The following is a 22,701-nucleotide window of genomic DNA, read 5'->3' on the forward strand; positions in this document are numbered from 1 at the left end:
CTCTGTCCATCAGCTGTGTTATCTTCTCACGGTGCCTGCTTTCACTTTTTGCAGCCTGTCACCACCTAGTAAAAGAGATCTTTATCATTCCAGAGAGGCTTGCAGTCCGCCATCACCGGCTCTCAGTTACACTTTACCCCCATTGGGTTTAAGTCACCTGAGGCAAATATACAAAGGGCAGCCCAAGGTCACACTAATGCCTTACATGTCTTCTTATCCCCAAATCTGCAGATGATGGAGTGGAGGGCAAGAGGGAGGCTGGTGGCCAGGCACAAGACTCCAAGGAATACTGTGCCTCAGATAAGGACATTGTGGAGGTGGTGAGGACAGAGTATGTGTACACGCGGCCTCCTCCCTGGTCAGATGTGCTGCCCACCATACACATCATCACCCCCACATACAGTCGGCCGGTGCAGAAGGCGGAGCTCACGCGGCTGGCCAACACCTTCCTCCACGTTCCCAACCTGCACTGGATCCTGGTGGAGGACTCCCAAAGGAGAACGCCTCTCGTCACGCGGCTCCTCCGAGAAACAGGGCTTAACTACACCCACCTCAATGTGGAGACGCCCAGGAGCTATAAGCTGCAGGGTGACACCCGGGACCCCAGGGTCCCCAGGGGCACCATGCAGAGGAACCTGGCCCTGCGCTGGCTAAGGGAGATCTTCAACGCTAACAGCAGCCAAGCTGGAATCGTCTACTTTGCAGACGACGACAACTCATACAGCCTGGAGGTGTTTGAGGAGGTAAGAGCTGCATTCATGTTTGTTTAATGCATTGTTGTTTTTACAAATTCTTAATTAATTGGCCAAAAGAAAAATAGTAAGACAAGGCACAATAAGAGTGTTGTTTGATATTTACAAAATGCTACATCAACATAACTGGATTAAGTCCTTATATATCTTATTGTATCTACAAATACACATGCAAGTCCTGCCTAGATTCTTGCACAAGCCAATCACCTCTATCCTTAAAGAAGTAGTACACAGAAAAACTAAATATAGTTGATATAGAAGACCAACTCAAAGGCTCACTATGGTTCCATAAAAGGTGTATCAGTGCAACCAGACTCTGACGCCAAACGAAAAGAAAAACATGTCTATAATTAATCAGTGAGAAAAAAATATCGGCAGTATTATCCAAGTGTCACCTTGTGTTGATAGCTCATTAAACTATTCCCAAGAAAACTATTTCCAGATGATCCTCCCCAGAGCTATTTAATAGAAGAGTTACGACACCGGAAGTCCAAAAACGGTTATCGTCACGTGGTTCATGTAGACGAGGGATCGTTCCCCGGAAGTTCATGGCGGGCAATGTGAATGCATTGATAACAGGAGATAGAACTACGATTTTTGTTAATTATTAGTGAATAAAGGTTTTGATTTGCAATATTTATACAACAAATCGATATGTGTATGTATTTACATCAATATGTTTTCAAAAATAAAATCGAATTTGCTAATATTAAGTGATAATATTAGGATTAGTGTGAACAACTAGTTTACATGTTACTAACAGTGCCTTGGTTAAAGAGCCTGTTGCTGTTTATTTATAGCTTTGAATTCTTTCAAACCAATATTATCTTCTTAAACTTGTATGGTAGTCAGGAGCATCACTTTCTAATGTTTATTGATACATTTAGAGGGAGGGGATCTAAAGTAATGCTTTAAAATTCAGATTAGATTAATTTCTACCATTTTCTTAAATTCATGGTAGTTTCAGTAATCCCCTGGTAATTGAGGACACAAGTTATCTAAATGACTAATGTCGTCTTTATGGCTTTCAGAAAGGACAGGAGACCGACAGGATATGATGATGATGATGATGATGATGATGATGATGATGATGATGATGATGATGATGATGATGATGATGATGTTAAATGTGTTGCTTTAGGAACTTCCATTGCAAATACATGGAATTCAATAAACATAGAAGAGCATATCATGCAGTTTGTCGGTGCCTTTTCCTCCGTGTTGTCCTGGTTTGCTGTGCTGCCTCCTAGTCGCCACCATGGTTTGCTGTGCTGCCTCCTAGTCGCCACCATGGTTTGATGTGCTGCCTGGGGATGCTCAAATCTCTCAGAGAAAGGAGTACGAATGTACGGCTTCCCCACTGACACAGAGCGGAGGAAAAAATGGCTGGCTCAAGTCAGCAGGTGCAATTTCACGACCAACAGCAACAAAATATGTGATTTATATACAAACACTGCATTTGCACTTTTTCACAAAACGAAAACCACACCATTGGGAAAGCTTAATGTTTTGTTTAATACAAAAAAACAGGGAAAGGCTTGAAAAACACAGAGTTGAGACTCAGGGTGCAGGGTGAGGGTCTCAGTGCAGGTATTCAGGCTCCATTGAACCCCCCTCTGGTTCTTGTGCTGAGAGAGGGAGCAACAGACAGGAGAAAGGGTTATACACACCTATATAGCACACCTATTGCCTTGGGGAGATAACGTGTTTACTTATATAAAACAGTAGTATTAAACGTACCTTGTGTTTTCACTCTCACTTAAGTCCCTCTCCCTTTGCCATCAATCCAGAATCAGCTGGGCTGCAACATTATACAGACAGGTAATAATCAACAGAATCACAAGGACACAATATGGCTCTGCTAAAAACACTCACTCTTACACGCACCAAAGTTATATTTATCTAATATTTAACTCCCTCCACCCCCGCATACAATCCCGTTTAGAAGCCCCTCTTCTCTAATTCAACATGTTGGACGAAATGACATAGAGAGAACGGAATTTACAATTAAAAGGCTGTTCAACGTGTGTTGCTAACTTGCTTCGGTATGCTAGCTTAATCTGTTATCTGTAAACGTTCCCTAAATCTACTAATTTAGGGATAATCCACTGACATCCTTTAATACACATGTTCATTTGAATCAGATGTACTGATAATATCCGCAATATACATCTTTAAACTTCTTCTTACCTTTAAAAGTCCGTCACGGACGGTCTATTATGCTGCAACTCCACAGCTCTGCCAGCCTTGGCGCTAACTTCCGGGGAACGATTGACAGGATCCACGATCCGCCATTGCTGTAAAAAAGTGGTCCATTGGAGTGAACGGAGATGTCGTAACTCTTCTATTAAATGGCTCTGATCCTCCCTTGTAGTCATCTGTTGTGAAGGTGTGTCCCTGCTCACTAACTTGTGCTTTTAATTGAGAACCGCCTTCTACGGAACTACTACTTTAATTAAATTATAAAGTATTCAAACTTCTATCATAAAACTAATCATCTAAAGCAGGGGTCGGCAACCTTTTTGATATGAGGTGCCATTAAAAAAGAAAATTGTGATCAGTGTGCCGACGCTCGTGAACTGTCAACAGGAGGGTGGGGGGAGCCTCGTTGCGGGGAAGCAGTGCATGTACCTCTTTCACCTTTCAGCGCGACTTAGGCTACATGATGCCGTTTAAACACATTTATAAAATGTATATTTTTATAATAATAATAAGGATGACTGACCGTTCTGTGATTCTCCAGCACACACAGATGGCCAGTACGCTGTGTAGCATATTATTTTGATGAGAGATGAGCAGATCGCAACTTGGCTTTCAACTAAAGACACAGCCACGCAAAAACTGCGGCATTTGTACAGCTCCTTGTGGGTACTGCAATTAGTGAAGTGCCGGCGCGGCAGAAGCGGCAGAAAGTCGCCTGGAGTTAAAGAGAGCGGGGCTGCGTTGCGTGCATGTCTTCCTTCTGCAGGTAACGGGGAGACGCACTCTGGCGGCTGTCTCGTTCAGGTTCCGAAAATACAATTGTAATATTTTGCACACTTATTCCTAGTGTGCCACTGGTTACGGTGCCGCGTGCCACCATTGGTTGCCGACCCCTGATCTAAAGCTTATACCCACACATTGACATTCAGCCGAAACGTACACACTTCCTGTTTACGTGCCAAGCCAAACATGTCTTTCAAGCTAAAAGAAGATAAACAAATACGTTTATTCAGGGTAATTTAAATCTGGGATATGAAACCATTAAACAGAGGATAAATCTCAGAGGAGTGACTGGAATTGATCCAGAGAGCCATAAATCAGTGAACCCTCAGAGATATATCACGGTCATTTTCTGCAAAGATGTAGTCAAATAAAACTAACTGCACATTTAAAAGGGCTCTAAGAAAGACTGAGGCAGATTAAATAAAATATAGTGGTATATTTGTATGTGTAGTACAAGAAAAAAAAGGTTTAAGAGATAGATAGAGCCATTGATATCCACTATTTATTTTTAGTTGTATCTGAAAAAAACATGCTCAGCTAGTAAATTGCATGCTTTCTTCCCTATAACTTCAGTTTAAACTATTGCCCATCCCAGCCATTTACTGTAGCATCTGTAACCTGTTATGTAAGGAGAGGTGGAACTATAAATCCACTCAGTAACTTGAAGCATTTTTATTTTAGCTCTTAACAAGCAGTCAGGGTTCTGCAGCTGATGGAGAGATGTTTGGGCATGTAATCAGTACATCTCAGGCCATCCATCTCAACATCAGCTGAATGACCTGATCGGACATGGTCTGGGTCCTCTGAGTATTAGCCCCGGGTCTTGTTAGTGGTGTAGACAGGGTCCGTAGTACATGGAGCGCCGGGTATTGACGGGGCCTGTCATTACCTTTCTCTGGGAATCAGCTGAAGTGCTCTGTCTCCCTCAGAGGCCCTCCATCACCTCCAACGGGCCTATTTATTTAGTAAGAGCCCTGAGGGGGGAAGACAGAGAGAGGATAAGAGGTAGAGACAGAGACAGGAAAAAAGAGGATGCCAGTGAAAGAGTTAGGACAGCCAGATACACAGAAAGTAGAGAGTTGTCTGCAACTACAGAATAGTTTGCTGACAGCAGAGTAAATATTTATATGTCTCAACAGTTTGAAATCAAAGAGGCGTTTAAGTCTCTCAAGTGTAGAGGCAAGGTTGAAAGATTGATGTGCTCCATGTGTGAGGAATAGACTGAACACTTTATTCTGCATCTAGAGTGAGCATCTTGAATTGGAATACAATTCCTAATTGATACAAAATAATAAAAACATATTTGAGCTACTTAAATTCTAACAAGCTGTCGGCATTAAAACCAATGAAAATATCGACAAAACAACATTAAAATGTTTCCCATGATGCAGTAGATCTAAAGACAATGTGAATTATTGAGGCGTCTGGAAGGCTGTGGCTCAGTGGGTAGAGTGCTGGACTTTGAATCAGGGGATAGAAAGTTCGAGCCCCACTGCAGTCAGCATGTGGTTGTGTCCCTGGGCAAGACACTTCACCCCAAATTGCTCCTGTGGGGATTGTCCACAGTACCGAATGTATGTAAGTCGCTTTGGATTAAAGCGTCTAACTTTGTTACATGTAAAGTAATGTTTATGTTCCTTTCCCAGACCACAAAAGGTTGGACTGGTTGGAATATGCTATTTTTAACCAACCCGTAATGTCAACAAATTGATTTCAAGAGAATGGATCACACACATAAAGACATTAACTGCAGTAGGGCTGGGTTATAAAAAGATCTGTTTTTCAAAACCGACCATCGGTGATATATACAGCTCTGGAAGAAATGAAGGCACCACTACAGCATTATCAGTTGCTATGGTTTTACCAGGTATTTGTTTCAATACAATGTTTTTTTTATTTTATTCTACATGTATAAACGACTGGCAACATTTCTCTGTTTTGGAATTCAACATACGCTGGACTGGAATGACTGCCATAGATGTAGAGATTGATTTAAGACAAATGTTGGAGAAAAGATATTTGAGAAACTATCATAAGTACTGAAAAGGACATTATGTGATCTTCATTTGATCTATTTAATAATCTACACAATCTGTGCAAATAGAACAGAAATTAGAGACAAATAATTCTACATATTGTGAGCTGTAAAAAACAATATTTTACAAAGACAACAATTGTGACATGCAATCAGAATCCTGAATAACCTCAGCACTCTTCTTTTGTTTCGACTACAACTTAAATCCAAGGACTTCTTGATTTGCAGTAATAAACACAAACTCTGATTAGTGTCTTCCTCTCTGCGCCCGTAAGGTCTGATCACGCACCTGACTGCTTTCTTTTCTTTCTGAGAATTTGGCATTTCCTTTCTTGGTATTTCTTCTCTGAATCACGGCCAGTTTGCCGACTTCTGGAGGAACCAGGAAATAGAGCTTAAATGCTCGCCTTCAAATACAAAATGCATCAGCGGGGAACAAGGGCCTCTGTACAAACACATCAAATTCATCATCATATACTTTTGCTTGGGTGTCAGTATAAAACAGATTTGTGTTGTTTTACTCTGGTTGATGTTCTCACCAGACACAGCAGGCGGAGCCATCTTCACATTTATAGTATATATCAGAAGTTGACGAGCCTCTTGACATTGCCTGCAGAGAGCCTGATGTAGCCTCCTTTTGATTTAAGTTGAGCGTACTGTGTATATATACAGTATGAGGGAAGCATGGTGTGGATGCGTTTGTGAATGGATTCAATAGGAGCCTGGCTGCCGACGTTAAGGAAGGTACCTACAGTAGTGGAACAGCAGTATTTGCGAACAATACCCAGGTGTCGATATAAGAAACAGCAAGGGAATTCCTCACATTTTGGGAATATAAGACACAAAAATAATGAGGAGAGATGGTGACAGTCCTATAAATATTTTGTCCTGTGTATTAAATTCAAGCATCACAATCCCATGGACACATAAGCACTCTTTTCCACCGTTAACACAGAGAGCTCATTAAGGCCAAACATCCTGCCAAATTGTATCTGGGTGCTTGGCACAGTTTTTTTCCACCCCTAAAACTCAAATCCACAGATTCCCATAAGCCCCCAGCCATCTCCGTGCTGTTCACACTCTGCAGCTCTCTGATCCCCCGAACTGACCACATAAAGACGTTTTCTATATCCATGCAATCATTCTAATGTTTCTTATACTGCACATGCATCTTTAACATGTACCTTCCCGTAGAGAGGCACCAGCATCATTATTTCTGCTGCATTATTGAATAGCTGTTTCCCCTTCCTTCCTGGTAAAAATGTACCTTCTTTATGACTGAAGCAGCTCTTGCTAGAATGGCTAACTGAGAAGCAGACAAAGAAAAGGGCAGCAAGATCGTATGATGCTGGACGATTAAAGGATACAAAATTAAAAAAAGACGATGGCAGTGCTCCACCTTAAATAATCTCACCAGCCAACCAGCGACTAGAGCCACTTGCTCTAATAGCTTGGCTCCTTCAAACCCACTTGGCACAATAGTTCCTTTTAAGATGGTTGTGTCCAATTATCTCATTGTTGGGCAGCTGTTGAACAATGTGTGGGATCTGCCTTCATCTGAACAGTGTGACAGCTGCGCATGGTACAAAAGCTTGGTCAATATTCACCGTCTTTCAGAATGAATAATACTGTAGCAGCAGCTCTAAAAAAAAACCTGTGCACCGCTGTAATGCTGGCAGCTGATGCTCTTGTCATGTACACTTTGTCAGATGATTAATTCCCTCTCTTCCTTTCTCCATTTTGTTGTTGTCTTTGCTGTCCCTAGATGAGATCCACTCGGAAAGTCTCAGTGTGGCCTGTGGCCTTTGCGGGCGGCTTGCGGTACGAGTCCCCCAAGGTCAATGCAGCTGGAAAGGTCTATGGCTGGAAGGCGGTGTTCGACCCCCATCGGCCATTTGCCATCGACATGGCCGGCTTTGCCATCAACATGAGGCTCATCCTCTTCAAGCCGCAGGCGTATTTTAAGCTTCGCGGGGTGAAGGGTGGCTACCAGGAGAGTAGTTTGCTCCGAGAGCTTGTCACACTTAACGACCTGGAACCTAAAGCAGAAAATTGCACTAAGGTAATCCCCTTTTTTCAATGTTTAGTATGTTTCTAAATTGTTTGTAAGGATGATAAGACTGGTTTACATGTAATAAAGCTGCTGTAGACGGTGGCGGTAAAGTATTCAGAGCCTCGACCAATACATCAATGCTGCATTCAAATTCTGACTAAAATACACATGTACAAAGGTCGAACAACATATGTCTTGTGAATTATTGGAGGATTTGACATCAAAGTGTTATTTGGAAACATAACAAGCAGCGGCAACAACACACTGCTTTTCGTAAGAGGTCATAAACCAATCATGTTGGTTCAATCTTTAGACATACCATATAATATCTGTGTTGAATGTAAAATCTTAATACACTTCTCTGATACAGCTGAGTGGAGCAAAACTTACTATATTTTACTTTATAATTTAGAGTTGAGTTGAAAGAAACATGGGAATACTAACTTCCCACCACTGGCTGTATCACACTAATGATCCAACTTTTAAAACCTCTTGTTAAATCTGTATGCTGAACCATCTTGGTCAAATATTTTTCCCAGTAATTCATATCCAGAGTGAACAAAGTGGAAATAAACTACAATCTATTTTCAGAGGCTTCCCTTTGAATGTCACCCTTAGCAACAGAGATAATTATTAGGAGTTGTGTGAGAGCATACTCTGTAGCTGTGCTACCAACACCATGGCAAGCACACTGCCTTGATGATGTAGGGCAGTCATACGAATTATCAAAACCACTACTTATAACAATTATATACAATATGGCTTCATTATAGGGCATTCAACCTTGTCTTATTACTGGAATCATTTTCAAAAACACTTGTTCACCTTCCTGCCATGCTAACTTCCAGTCTTTATGTTTTACAAAGAGGAGTTTCCAGACTGCTGATTATTTAACACATTAATCAGTGTATTTAACAACACGTATTCAACACACAGATATTACATATTCTTATCCAACTCGCTGCATATAAGGGAAATAAACTGTGGCAACATGTCAACAACTTGGCATGTTGCCACCTGTCAAGTTATTTCTTTAAAAGACAACCAGATGACATTGAACTTGCTTCCTAATTGGTGTATCTGTAGTTGCTTTTTATTGATCAGTAATCAGGAAGACAAAATATGTCATATGTTTTATATATATATATATATATATATATATATATAGGAATAAATCAATACAATTTTTTGACAGAAAATCTATGAAAATTCCATGCACCCTTGAACACACACACACACACACACACACACACACACACACACACACACACACACACACACACACACACACACACACACACACACACACACACACACACACACACACACACACACACACACACACACACACACACACACACACACACACACACACACACACACACACACACAGAAAGGCTTGAAGGTAGCAGCAGCAACAATTTCCTCCAGCCCCACTCCACCATTCCTGCATCCAGCCTTTGGTCTGGGGTCACATCACTAAGCCTCTCTCTGGGCAAAGAGTAGTCAACCAGAGGACTTTTGCTAGCCAGGATTCACACCACAATCACCCCTACACACACACACACACACACACACACACACACACACACACACACACACACACACACACACACACACACACACACACACACACACACACACACACACACACACACACACACACACACACACACACACACACACACACACACACACACACACACACACACACACACACACACACACACACACACACACACACACACACACACACACACACACACAGAGAGACAAAGAGAGAAAGGGGGGAAAGGAAGAGAGAGAGGGATACTTTCAGCCAGCTTTTTCTCCTGCTCTCCCGCAGCCATTCAGAGGGGGAAATGAAAAGAGGGGATTCAGGGAACGGCTGAGAGAGCGGAATTGGAGTTGGGAGGAAAGGGGAGGTAGGGACGTCACACTGATTACAGATGAGTGCAGGGACAGACAGACTGGAGAGAGGGAGGAAGAGAGGAAGAAATAAATGGAAAGTCGTGCACGGGCATCTCTCTTTCTTATAATCTTCCACTTCAAATGCAAGTCTGACTATTAACCTCCCCCTACACCTGAGCAAAGTGGGAGTGGGCTCTTGGCACATTTCAAACACGCCCTATGCATAATTCATAGCGGCCGCCATGGAGAGATGGAAGGGAGGAGGGATCCAACACAGAGAGCCGGGAAAATGAGCTTGACAGTTTTTTTCCCTCCCCTGTTCCACTTGCCATGCTTTTCCTGGATGTTTGTCCGGTCTCGGGGGCCAGATGAACTCGGTCTCCAGCACAATCGCATGCCCAGAAGAACTGTAGCACAACTGCAAAGGCAAAAGCTCATACACACTGTGTCGAAACGTCTTCACTTGGCTGTCATATGAAGGTAGCCATTATCCTATGGGCAGTAGAGGACTTTACACACACTAACCCAAGAGGGTAGTGTCGTTACACACGGCGTGTAGTTCCTCTTCACTCCCCCCTAATGCAAGGTTCACGCTCAAGTAGCTTTTTACACAAAGACAGACCCTGTGGTGGTGTATGTTCTGCTAGAGCTATAACCGGGGTTTGAAAAACATGAGGCAGAGTGGCTGCTGAAAGGAAGAGCGGCCTGAATGGGTGCATTAAGGAAACAGCATGTCACTAATGTTGCCGTTGTTTATGTTTGGTTTTCTCGACAGATACTCGTATGGCACACAAGAACGGAGAAACCTGTCCTTGTGAACGAGGGGATAAAGGGATTCACAGACCCCAATATGGAAATATGACTCCCTCAGATGCAGGTAAATAATAATGCTTAATACAGTACATTTTGAACTTTCTATAAAGTGAGACAGAAATGATTTTTTTTAGATTTTAATTCATGTATTTTTTCTTTTAATGTTTATTTTATTATCTTTTTTTTTAATGACTGATTTTAAATGCTATTTTCTTAATGTCTTTCGTTTTTTGTAAAGCACTTTGAATTGCCTTGTGTTGAAAGGTGCTACATAAATAAACTTGCCTTGCCTTGCCTAGATGCCACAAAATAAGGTCTGTGGTTAATACAAGCTTTGTATAAGATTTTCAAGTTTTATTCTACAACATAAAATGCATCAGTAAATACCCCACTGGTGGATGCCGAAGCTTCTATGTGTCTTTCCAAACAGCAGTTCCTAACAAGTGACTAAATGAGATGGTTAATGTTGCACATGAAGCGATTAGCCGGTGACGCAGAGTCATGTGACCGCCATGTTGTTTGCTAGCCTAACGTTAGCTTTTTACTTCTGGAGATTGCATGTATTCTTCAAAAATCCTAAAAGTGGTTTTAATATGGGGAGACTATGCTGCTGAACAAAACCTGTAAGTATCAGACACATGTATTTGCCACAGATATTATTATTACAATATTTTAAAATCAAATAGAAATATTTGATTGCTTTTTGTTGAGGGAGTCCTTCTGAACTTCTGGGTCTTTCACTGCACCACTCTATTGCAGACCTGAACCACCTTTAGGAACCATTTTCTTAAGAAGGTGAAATGGGAATGTGAAGATAATTTTTTACCTGGTCTCACTCAGTAATATTTAAAAAAGAGCATGTATTTTTCATTCTTACTATTGTACATTTGCTTTCTGTAGGGGCCCAATTACAGCAGATGTTGTCCATAAATGAATGTCTCCTAAATAAACAGATTGAATTAACTTAATTAAGGCTTAGCGCTCTTTCTCAGTTTATCTTAAACCTTTCTATTGCAGGAGGTCGGCCTTGGACCGGCAGAGGACGAACACGTCTGAGTCTCTTGATAAGTGCAACCAGCGCTCATGTCTTAATCATCGGAAAAAGGGACATTTTGGCCTTGAAGTATAGGGCTGGGCGATTTTTTCGGTTTTCACGATTCATTTGCATTTTTACTTTCCTACGGTTTATGAAATGGCTGAACCGAAAAATCGCTTACTCTCTCACTTTCCAGAACGCGCACAAAACTCAGCCACATTGCCTGTGACTCCCCGATCTGCAGCTCTGCCCGATCTGTTGTTGAGCATAACAGAGGACTCAGACTTTGTACATTACATATATAACTAAACACGCCTTTTCTCCTCCTTATCTCTTTCATGACTTTAATTTAATATGGTTTTGAACGCTGTAATCAATACTCGAGACAGGAAAAACTTCACGGCTGGTTTCATTTCTGGTAGTTCCGGTTGTTGTCTCATGCTACCCACGTCTGTAAACAAACGTATTCAAATAAACTGTACCTTCATTTAATATTCAGCAATAATAATATCTCGACGTCTATACAGTAGTTGTAGTGTTGACATCAGTAGGTTTCGGTGTGCAACACTCCGTGTCATATCGCTACTAAATTCACCTCTATAGTAAATGGTATATTAGCCACATGCTAAATGCTAACCGGAGATGAAGGATTTTCAGAATAAAAGCTTAACAACTGCGCACGAGAACTTCTGGTTTTTCAGTATAAAACAGCATTTAAACTGACGGTATGTTTAAGGTACTTTATGCCATCAAAAACATTGATTTTAATTTATAACACTGTGCGCATGTGCAGAGCTGCAGATCGGGTAGTCACATAGCCTACTACAATCACATTCACCGCTTCACCGACAGATGTACCATAAAAATGTCCACGAACACAGATGAAGAACTATGAAGCGGTCATACATAGAACAAACAACTGTTCTGTGTAAGAACCAAACTGTAGAAAGACAACTTCCTAGAAAGTTAAAGGGATGTTATTTTGTTTGAGGGTATTTTTTTATTATTCATTATCATTATTTATTATTTGTTGTATTTCATTTTACAAGTTTTTTCAGGGACAAGAGATTTTTTTTCAGTTTGATTTAAAAAAAATCTTTGCACATTAATGACAGCCAAGTGCCGTGGTGCTGTTTTTATTTTATTATTTTTATTCTTGAACAACTGATTTGTTCACATAGGCCTAGACTACTTGGTAATCTCATTTATTTTTATTGTGTTAATAAAGAAAATATGTATTTAAATTTTGCCTTGGTCTGGTTTGTTTAGAAAAAAACAGAAAAAATCGAGATTTAAATCGAAAATTGTCCATTAGTTAGAAAAAAAAAGATTTTATTTTTAGGCCAAATCGCCCAGCCCTACCTTGAAGAGGAGTTTAATCCTCTTGACTGGATCTGACATTTTTGAAACATGGACTAAAACAGTACAGAGGTACAATACTAAAGCACAGATTATTAAGTGGCTGCAGTTATTTTCCAGGTCTACTGAAGTGCAGAGAAGACGACATAAAGGACGACATAAAGGACGTCACACGGCGTTGAGAGGCGTGACCTGCACCTTCATGGTACAGCGGCCCGCTGAAGACAAGCTAACAAAAGAGACAGCACAATACGACAAGCATACGGCCAGCGGAGTCATCCAAACAAGCAGGTTAAACCTAAACATAAACTAAGGAAAACATATACACATTGTCTGGATCTGCACATGGTTCAAAAGTGATATTCCACACCATCCGCCTGGATTAAAACACGACTCCAAGGACAAATAAGTGACGTGTGGACTTTCCTTTGAGCAAACAAAGCAAGTGAAGGAATGTTCTTTTGATAACTATGAAATGTTTGCATTAATTTAATCAATACTACTGACTCGTACAGTACCTGCATTTACTCTTGGGTTATCATTGTTCATTTCATGGTGTCATTATATCTTATGCATTGAAGCCACCCCCATACACTTGAAGAGAGACTGCTGAACCGTACATGTAAACATCACAATCCTAACACTTCTTGGCACTTAAAAAATACACAGATGATGTTCCTTTGTGGCAACATGTGTACATAGTAAGTTAACATGATTACAATCAGAGAATTGATGGCGATTTTTGACAAAAGTATTGTAATTACTGTATTTATATGTAAAAAGAAAAAAGGTCAAAAAAAGTCTCTTCTCTTTCCCCTCTGAATTCCTCAAGACGACACTCAACAAGGCACAGGTTCACTCTAGGTTCAACACATGGAAAGAGTAATAGCACATCACCAATTTCATTTGGTATAAGAAACTCCAGTTTGTGACACATTCATTATTTCAAATCAGCTACACCGTAGACTCACGAATGCAGGCCTAATTGCCATGTTAGCTTTCATATAAAGTGTAGTCTTTTACATTGCGTGGGGGGGAAAGTGTGTCACTTCAGAGAGCTAATATGTCCCTGTGTCTATGCACGCTCATATGTCCACGAGCCACTGGTTAACAAAGGTCCCTGTGTGCAAGTGTATCAAAGAGAAGGATGAAAAAGCATCAAAGCCAGCAAATGTGGTTATTAGTAGGCTTGTCAGTCCCTCTTTTAAAAAAAAACTTTACGGCTGTGTGGAGACAGAATTCCCCAACATATAAATAAAGCAGCTAATGTTTTAACATAAATGATAATGCATGTCCCAAAATGTGTTGTTTTAAAAAGAAAACTTTGGCTTCCACTCGTAAAATGACAGCAGGCTAAAGAAAAGCACAAAACAAATAATTCTTATTTTGGCTAATGATTTGGTAGCAATGTTGACATGCCATCTTCAGTATTGTGGATCGATGTGTGATGGATTATTTAAATTACAGTATCCATCTGTTGTGCATTAACTGGATCATATGGGAGCTCCTCTAGCGCTAAGCGTCAGCAGCGATGGCGCTGTACAGCTGAACACTGTAACAAAGTTATTCTACAACTCGTATAATAGAATCTCTCCTCTCCTTGATGAATCATCTGTCCGGTGCAATACACAGTGGTTCTTATCTTACATTGCCCGGCAGAAGTAGCTGGAGATAATTCAAACACTGAGCCTCTGTATGGTTGCCAGATCATCTCTGTGCACTCTCCCCTTCAGCACACACAACCCAAAATACACAGAATGGAAACTTACAAAGACGTTACGCCTCTCGGGCTCATCAGCCGGGGAAACCATACTATTACATTTCACTTGGAGTAAGATAAGATACACACATTCAGACAATGGCTGTATTGTATCTCTTATCAGACTGGCTGTTTCATACACTGCATGATATTAAACTGCACAGGGGTCGGCCATGCGGATCACAGACTATCTCTGAGTTGTTCTCTTCAACGTGCCTCCTATTATTTATTAAAAACTCAAATGTTATATATTTATTTATGTATTTATTTCAAGTGTGGAATCAGTGTTTGCCCTAAAATCTGCATTTTCCAACTGCTCTCGTGAAAAAGCATGCGCACTTAAGGTATAGTGTACACGTGGATTATCATACAGATCATAAAGGGTTACCAACACCATCTTCTTTAGAGCATTGCTGCTGATATAAGTTCTACTTGAGAGGTCATTATCAGCTTTTTACTCCAAATGAATGAATGTGTCTGAAATGTATCTAGTGATGAAACCGTTTTAGAGTCCAAAATATAAAAAAACATCACCATGTTGAGGATTTCATTTGAGCTCTTCAGGTATAAGATGAAATTCAATGTTGTTTTTCATTTACCATTTGAAGTAAACTAATAGCATTGCTGCTTATCCAAGTTCTACTTGAGAGGTTGATTTGGCTTTAAATGAATGAATGAATCAATCTAAAAAAATGATCGGCGCTGAAACTCCACAGTGTAAAATGCTTAATTTGAGTGCTACAGGTTTCAAATGAAATTCACTATGTTGTCAGTCTTTTACTTAACAACATTCTCTGCTCTCATCTTCCAAAATGCCGACAAACGTCATATGGCGTTCAGTTAGAACAAATATTTTGTGATGCTACTCTGTGGTGTTTTCTGAAGCGATTCAAAAGGGCTTGACCTCAAAAGTGATGTTATAACTTTATCCGACATCTGATATGATTTTCTTTCAACAGGTGACTTATCAAGCAATATCCTAAAACTCACAAATAATTAGTCTACTAGAACCAACCTACCTATACATGGACGTTAGCGGTGCAGGTTATTCAATATGTAATGTCAGTTAATGAGAATTACCCTCCGAGGGGCTTCTTTAAGGCACAATACACTTTACACACAAGTCCTCTCTTTTCCTCATCTCCACTGTCATCCCCCTGACTCATGTGATTCACATTTTATGCATGTGACTCTTAAGGTTGTTTATTTGCCACAGCAATTCTGTCTCAGAGAAAGGTGTTAGATGAATCAAGAGAAATAAATAACTGAGAAGAACCTCACCTGTGCGAGTGTTGTGTCTTAACACTGAATGTTTTTACACTGTGTGTTGTACTATGTGCGTTTTAAACATCTAAACCACATTAATCTGTTCTTGAATGTTTCCTTAAAGGTCAACTATCATGCTATTTTTAGGCAATAGCATAGGTCTCAGATATATACAAATATATACAAAACATGTCTATGAAGTGTTTTGCTCAAAATACCAAACAGATCACCCATTCTAGCCATGCCTTATCCCTCTATTTCACTTCCTGTTTCAAACATGCTGGTTTGGGGTATAAAGCTTTAAAAAAAAGAAAATTGATAAAAGAAAAAGGAGGGGGCTGAGCTCATGCGGGACATGCTACCGGCAGATACTGCGGCGATGAAACACAATATAATGGATTATCAAGGATTATTTCTGAAACAGTATGGAGCTCAAAGGCTTTCTCTCTTGCCGGTTATACCACAAGCTGAATTCCTTTTTATTTCCTGCTTCTTCACACACATGCTCTCCAGCACAGGTTAGCTCTGAGTGTTAGCGATGCTAATGTAAACATGCACCGACCATATTACATCCAAAACAGTCGGGCATTGTTTCTGATAGCAACGTTTCTGATAGGACCGTGGGCGTAAAGCCAGCCCACATTTCCCATATTACGTCATATCGGACACAAATCTGGATCAGTTCCGTTTTTAGAGATTTGAGTACGGAGGAAAATAGAGAGGGTTTTATTTTCTGACGCTGCGTGAGTTCCCCGACACACCGGGACACATATTTATGTATAAAGGACATAAAAAAGTGCATTTTGCATGATAGGTCCCCTTTAAGTTTGTGTCAAATCCTTCCGTCCTAAATTAGGCTGCACAATTAACACACAGTAATTATTTTAGCTAAAATTGTAATATTTAAATCAACAACAAAAATGGTCAATGTCCGCATTAATTGTTTAATTTACATACATAGAGAAATATACATGTATCATTTAAAAGTATTTTTTACATTATTAGAGAAAAACTAATTATTCTAGCCTTACCTTATTTGTGTAAAGTTTAGCAATGTAATATCAGTGGATGGGAAATATGGCATTAAGTTGTTGGGGAAATGTTTAAGTAAAAGCCTACACATGGTGGTTAGCATATTTACTTTAACATCTCAAGAACAAACTGTCTCAGCACCCTTATAAGTTAACACGAGTTGGCACAAATGCAATTCATGCACCTCACATTTTTCCAGGCGATAAAAGACTGAAATGTTGAAGCACAGTGTCACTGTGGCATCAATCTTTAAAGGGAAGAATTGTGATGGTAGGTCTGTTGGCAAAGCACGCACATAGAGATGACTTTTGAAAACACTTCAAACACAGCTTGTATCATAAGAGAGGACAGAAGCAACTCGTTTTATATCAAACAGGCGGTCGGTGTGCGGTTCAAAGAGTTCAAAAGCATCCTTGGCTTCTGATACAGAGGTCGAACTGCATTTATTCACCATTATTACACAGCCTGGAATTTATAAATTAAGTGTGTTGGAGGAGGAGATTTTCACTTCATTATTATCAACGACAGTCTCTTGGTCTCCAAAAATAAAGTATTTGAATGAACGTTAATGACATTGGAGAAATAATAATACGGTGATAGAAATAATTATACATCCCTTGGCATAAATACAGTCATTAAATGAAAACTGTTGGTTGTTTCTCAACAAATCAGGTTGTTGTTTTTTTACAATATAAACAGATTAAAAAGCGCAAGACTTCATTGACAAAAAGTTATAAATCCAACACGGTTTTGGCAAGTATTATAAGTGATTAACTTACAAAACAAACAATGAATATGCTCTTCTCAAAGCCATAAGTATCCTTTGACAGAAACCATCATTTTACCTGATCATCACACACACATTTTAAACTTGACTGAAACAAAATAAAATTCAAGTTGTTGCAATTATCACCACGTCTGGTTCAGTCTAAATAAACCCTTCATTCTCCGAGTGAAATGTAATAAGAAACTGCCATTATGCTCTCGACAAAGCCACCACACTCAAATCACAGAAACAGTCCTTTTACCTTGCTGATCGTTATATAACATACTTCCTTCGAACACGACAAAAACAAAGTAGAACAAATCAAAACCACACTTCATTTTTTTTACTTCCACTATTACCAACTCCTCTGTTATGTTTAAATTAACTTCTTAACTCACCAAGTGTGCAGGTCTAATATGAGTTAAGATTAAGCAACTGGAATACCCATTTCTCGCATTAAATAAAAACCGGTGATTTATCCTCTTTTACCCCAAAACAGGGGACAGGAAATGCATTGTGTGCGTAGGCTTGTGGGTCTTTTAGGAGCGTGGAGGATATGCACATGTATCTCTTTAGAATCATGTGAAGAAAATACTCAGTCAGGTTCAATATGAAGGATCCTCTAATTTGGAAAAAGCACTCCCCAAGTCTGGATCACTGCATTGTTGAATTCTTCCGATGGGAAACCAAAAGTCTTTTGATACTTTTCAGATCTGCTGGTCGTGACACGCCATCGGCGCCTAAGCTCGCTGTAATCGCCTGAGCCGTTGCCTCGGTTTCCCAGCTACTCTCCCAGCATCCTCCTCTCCTCATCCACACTGCCCTCTCACCTCCTGTCCTCACTGGACATCAACTGACATGCCATAGTCCGGGCTGCTGGAGAACTGAATCCTGCCATCTGTTTCCTGCTCTTCGAACACAGTGACCTTTAAGGAAGAAAGAAATATACCGGCTGAGTGAAGGTCATGAACAGACAGGGAGAGTGGGTGGATGAACACCAAGAGTTGTGAAAGACAAGAAGGAGAAACACAATAGAATTAGTGGAAAGCGCTTTAGAGTTCAACAGCATCAAAGCTATGGGTGATGAATATCTATAGCTTGATACTGTAATGGCGGATGCAGGAGTCGAGGTCAACCAAGATCTGTATCATACTTTCAAAACATGTCCATCTGATATGTTTGTGCATTTTTTGAGAATACCAAAACCTGTGTATATTCGCATTAATTGGGCACCATTTCAAATAGGTAGGACAGTCCCTTGTGCCACCTGTAGTTATACATGCCATACCATTTGGGGGAATTTGCTTATTTTTAAAAACAAAAGTACATACAGAAGGAAACATTTATTTTCTATTGACCAGTCGTTTAGCAAGCCACTTATTTGAAACATGCTTCATCATTTGAGTCTGTTATCAGACCGCATGTGCATCTACCTACTGTAGATCAAGTTGCTCCATTTTATGATGTTTTCATTCATAACTGTAATTTTAAAAAATGTGGGTCTGTAATATTGGTCAAACTAAACAAGTGATCGGCATTTGCACTTCTTTTTTTTACAGTTTGTAGACAAAACAAGTGACATATTTATTGTGAAATGTTTGTTTATTATTTAACGTCTCCTTGAGGAATATGGCAACAGTCAGGTTAGGTGATCCAAACATGTTATGTGCCGACTTTGGCCAAAATGGAATGAGTTACACATCTCAGGTCAGGAGATCAAATGTGACCATGCTCTAGCAAAATAGACAACCCAAAATCACTGCTTTACCGTCCACTATACTGTACATCACTATAATCAATGTATTTCACATATCCTGTTAAATAACAAACATACTGAAGGCATTCTCTGTGATCCTCAGTGTTCCTGTTCAATGCTGTAAGTCGCCAACAATGTTGAGATCAGGTCATTAAGGCTAAAACGTCCTAAAGTGATTTTGATAATAGTGTTTCCTGAATGATAAGCACATAAGACAAAAGGTACAGTACCTGGTTGTTCCCCCTGTGGAGCCAGGGCCCCGGGACGTAGAGAGTCTGCTGAGGACCGACGGACCAGTAGCGTCCCAGATTCCTGCCGTTAATAAACACTACACCTTTGCCCCAGCCCTGTGAACACAACCAGTGACCGTCACCATGACAACAGGCAGGTTCGGACAATTAAATGCTGATGGGGGGGGGGAAGAAACATGTAGAGGAGAACCAGACACCAATGTCACACCTTCCTTTCTAGATCATTTGCTCAATATATCCTGAGTTCTTGTTCATTGTATTTCTTTGCTTCGCTTCTCACTTTAATTTACAGCAGTGGAAAAACTGTGGGAAAGTTTCCATCTAAAAATAGCCAGAGGGATACGCAGTTTAACAGAGGGATAAAGAGGCACTCATTCAATCAATAACTGCATTATGTAGAGCTGCAAGAAAATGAGATCATTAAAAATAACCTCATTTTCCCTAAAGAGCCTTTTAAGATCTTTCTTCACTAATGAAATGATATCATCGTGTCATATGCAATGAATTATAAGTGATCAATGTCATGATAAAGCTACTGGTTGCATTACTCTCTAGGGACAAACAATTAGTATGTCTAATTATAAAGATGCCTGTAAATTCAAATTACCAAACCACTAGCTGACCGTGTCAAGGATAAGATATATTATACGACTACATTCACACTACTTCTGAATATTTGGTGTCAACATTTCTATCAGTACTACAAAGGACAGATTCCCATATATAAGAGATGTAAATAGACTTTTCAAAGAACTCAATAGCAGAAAAGCGGCTGGCCTTGATAATGTCTCCCCCTCCACCCTGAAGCTCTGATCAGCGGTCTCCGGTGTTTACAGACATCTTCAACACCTCACTGGAGACATGCCACGTCCCAGCATGCTTCAAAACCTCCACCATCATCCCGGTTCCCAAGAAAACAAGGATCACAGGATTAAATGACTACAGACCCGTCGCCCTGACCTCTGTGGTTATGAAGTCCTTTGAGCGCCTTGTCCTGTCCCACCTAAAATCCATCACAGACCCCCTCCTAGACCCCCTGCAGTTCGCCTACAGAGCCAACAGGTCTGTGGACGACGCTGTCAACATGGCCCTTCACTTCCTCCTCCAGCACCTGGACACAGCAGCAACCTACGCCAGGATCCTCTTTGTGGACTTCAGCTCCGCCTTCAACACCATCATCCCGGCTCTGCTGCAGGACAAGCTCTCCCAGCTGCACGTGCCGACTCCACCTGCGGGTGGATCACAGACTTCCTGTCTGACAGGAAGCAGCTCGGGAAACACGTCTCTGACCCCTGGACCATCAGCACCGGTTCCCCTTAAGGCTGCGTTCCTTCCCCTCTGCTCTTCTCCCTGTACACCAACGGCTGCACCTCCAGTCACCAGTCCGCCAAGCTCCTGAAGTTCGCAGTCGACACCACCCTCATCGCACTCATCTCTGGTGGGGACGAGTCTGCCTACAGGTGGGAGATGGACCATCTGGTGACCTGGTGTGGGGAAAACCACCTGGAGCTCAACGCTCTCAAGGCAGTGGAGATGGTTGTGGACTTCAGGAAGAACGCAGCCCCACCCGCCCCGATCACTCTGTGTGACTCCCCAGTAACTGCTGTGGAGTCTTTCCTCTTCCTGGGCACCATCATCGCCCAGGACCTCAAACGGAAGCAGAACATCTGCTCCCTCGTCAAAAAAACCAGCAGAGGATGTTCTTCCTGAGGCAGCTGAAGAAATTCAACCTGACAAAGACAATGATGGTGAACTTCTACACCTCCATCCTCACCTCCTCCATCACCATCTGGTACGTCGCAGCCACGGATAAGGGCAGGCTGCAGCGTGTCATCCGCTCTGCAGAGAAGGTGATCGGCTGCAATCTGCCATCCCTCCACGACCTGCACGCCTCCAGGACCCTGAGGCGGGCAGGGAAGATAGTGGCCGACCCCTCCCACCCTGGACACGAACTGTTCACCCCCCTCCCCTCTGGCAGGAGGCTGCGCTCCATCAGGACCAAAACCTCTCGCCACCTGAACAGTTTCTTCCCCTCCGCTACCGGCCTCTTAAGCAAGGCCCGGCCCCCCACTGACACTTTACCTCTGCCACAACGTAGACTCTATATGCATTACATTAATGCACACAATGTTCTTACTGCTTAATGCACATATTTCTTCTTTCATATTTTATATCCTATAATTCATTCATAGCATTCTATTTCCATGTAAATTACTGCTTTATTTTATTGCTATTTATATTGTATTACGGTGTCCTTAAAGGTGGGGTAAGTTTGAGAAACCGACTCGAGATACACTTTTTTTATATTCCATGGAATGCTCTCAACATCCCGATAGCAATGAATATATTAAATGGTTTGACAAAAAATCCATTAAAAAATGTCATCTGTAGAAGCCGTGGTACTGTAAAAAGTACAACCAATCATTTTAGGCCTGTCAGCCTTCCATCTGGGCACAAACTTATCTCGTGCCCTCATTGGTCATGTGTGCGTTCGTGTGTGTTGGAGGAGGGGCTCTGTGAGGAAGTGGCAGATTTTTTCCGGCTGTGTATTTTCAAATTCTAGCGATCTCGAGCTGGTTTCTCCAAAATGACCTACCCCACCTTTAAAGACTTTTTGTTTTATATTAGATTTCTAGTCTTATATGTTATGTCTGCACGATGACATCAAGTCAAATTTCTCGTATGTGTGAACCTATCTGGCAATAAACCTGTTTCTGATTCTGATATGTATTATATGTATGTTGTGAAACTTACGGGACAAAAACAGTCTAAATATCAGCGCAGCACTACTAAAATTATTTAGCAAAATCTCAAGCAGTACAAACAAACCTAAATAAATGTGTACTATACTATAAGGCATTTTTAATATGTGAAATGTCAAGTATAAACAGATTGATTTATGTTCAATATACCGGAAGTAAAACTGA

General features: G+C 40.9%; 2 protein-coding genes across 5 annotated transcripts in view; one reads left to right on the plus strand and one right to left on the minus strand.

The window, feature by feature from the left end:
- The window catches only part of b3gat1a (beta-1,3-glucuronyltransferase 1 (glucuronosyltransferase P) a), a 95,579-nt gene extending 79,539 nt beyond the window's left edge, over positions 1-16,040 (plus strand). For 2 of the 3 annotated variants that reach the window (XM_034097341.2, XM_034097343.2), the window contains 4 exons: positions 232-743; positions 7,538-7,834; positions 10,512-10,613; positions 11,567-16,039. In XM_034097341.2, coding sequence (XP_033953232.1) covers positions 232-743; positions 7,538-7,834; positions 10,512-10,598 — 896 coding nt within the window. In that variant the 3' untranslated portion in view covers positions 10,599-10,613; positions 11,567-16,039. Of the gene's footprint in view, positions 1-231; positions 744-7,537; positions 7,835-10,511; positions 10,614-11,566 lie in introns of all 3 variants that reach the window. The other variant, XM_071205213.1, reaches the window with a different exon arrangement.
- LOC117457329 (beta-galactosidase-1-like protein 2) overlaps positions 2,249-22,701 on the minus strand; it is a 39,718-nt gene continuing 19,265 nt past the window's right edge. Inside the window, exons 18-23 of one of the 2 annotated variants that reach the window (XM_071205212.1) lie at positions 19,754-19,870; positions 18,598-18,693; positions 4,627-4,711; positions 2,943-3,049; positions 2,493-2,548; positions 2,249-2,380 (exon numbers count right to left, since the gene is read on the minus strand). In XM_071205212.1, the coding sequence (XP_071061313.1) occupies positions 18,607-18,693; positions 19,754-19,870 (204 nt within the window). In that variant the 3' untranslated portion in view covers positions 2,249-2,380; positions 2,493-2,548; positions 2,943-3,049; positions 4,627-4,711; positions 18,598-18,606. Of the gene's footprint in view, positions 2,381-2,492; positions 2,554-2,942; positions 3,050-4,626; positions 4,712-18,597; positions 18,694-19,753; positions 19,871-22,701 lie in introns of both variants that reach the window. The other variant, XM_034097340.2, reaches the window with a different exon arrangement.

This window comes from Pseudochaenichthys georgianus, chromosome 13 (assembly GCF_902827115.2).
Source record: "Pseudochaenichthys georgianus chromosome 13, fPseGeo1.2, whole genome shotgun sequence".
In the NCBI taxonomy this organism is placed as follows: domain Eukaryota; kingdom Metazoa; phylum Chordata; class Actinopteri; order Perciformes; family Channichthyidae; genus Pseudochaenichthys; species Pseudochaenichthys georgianus.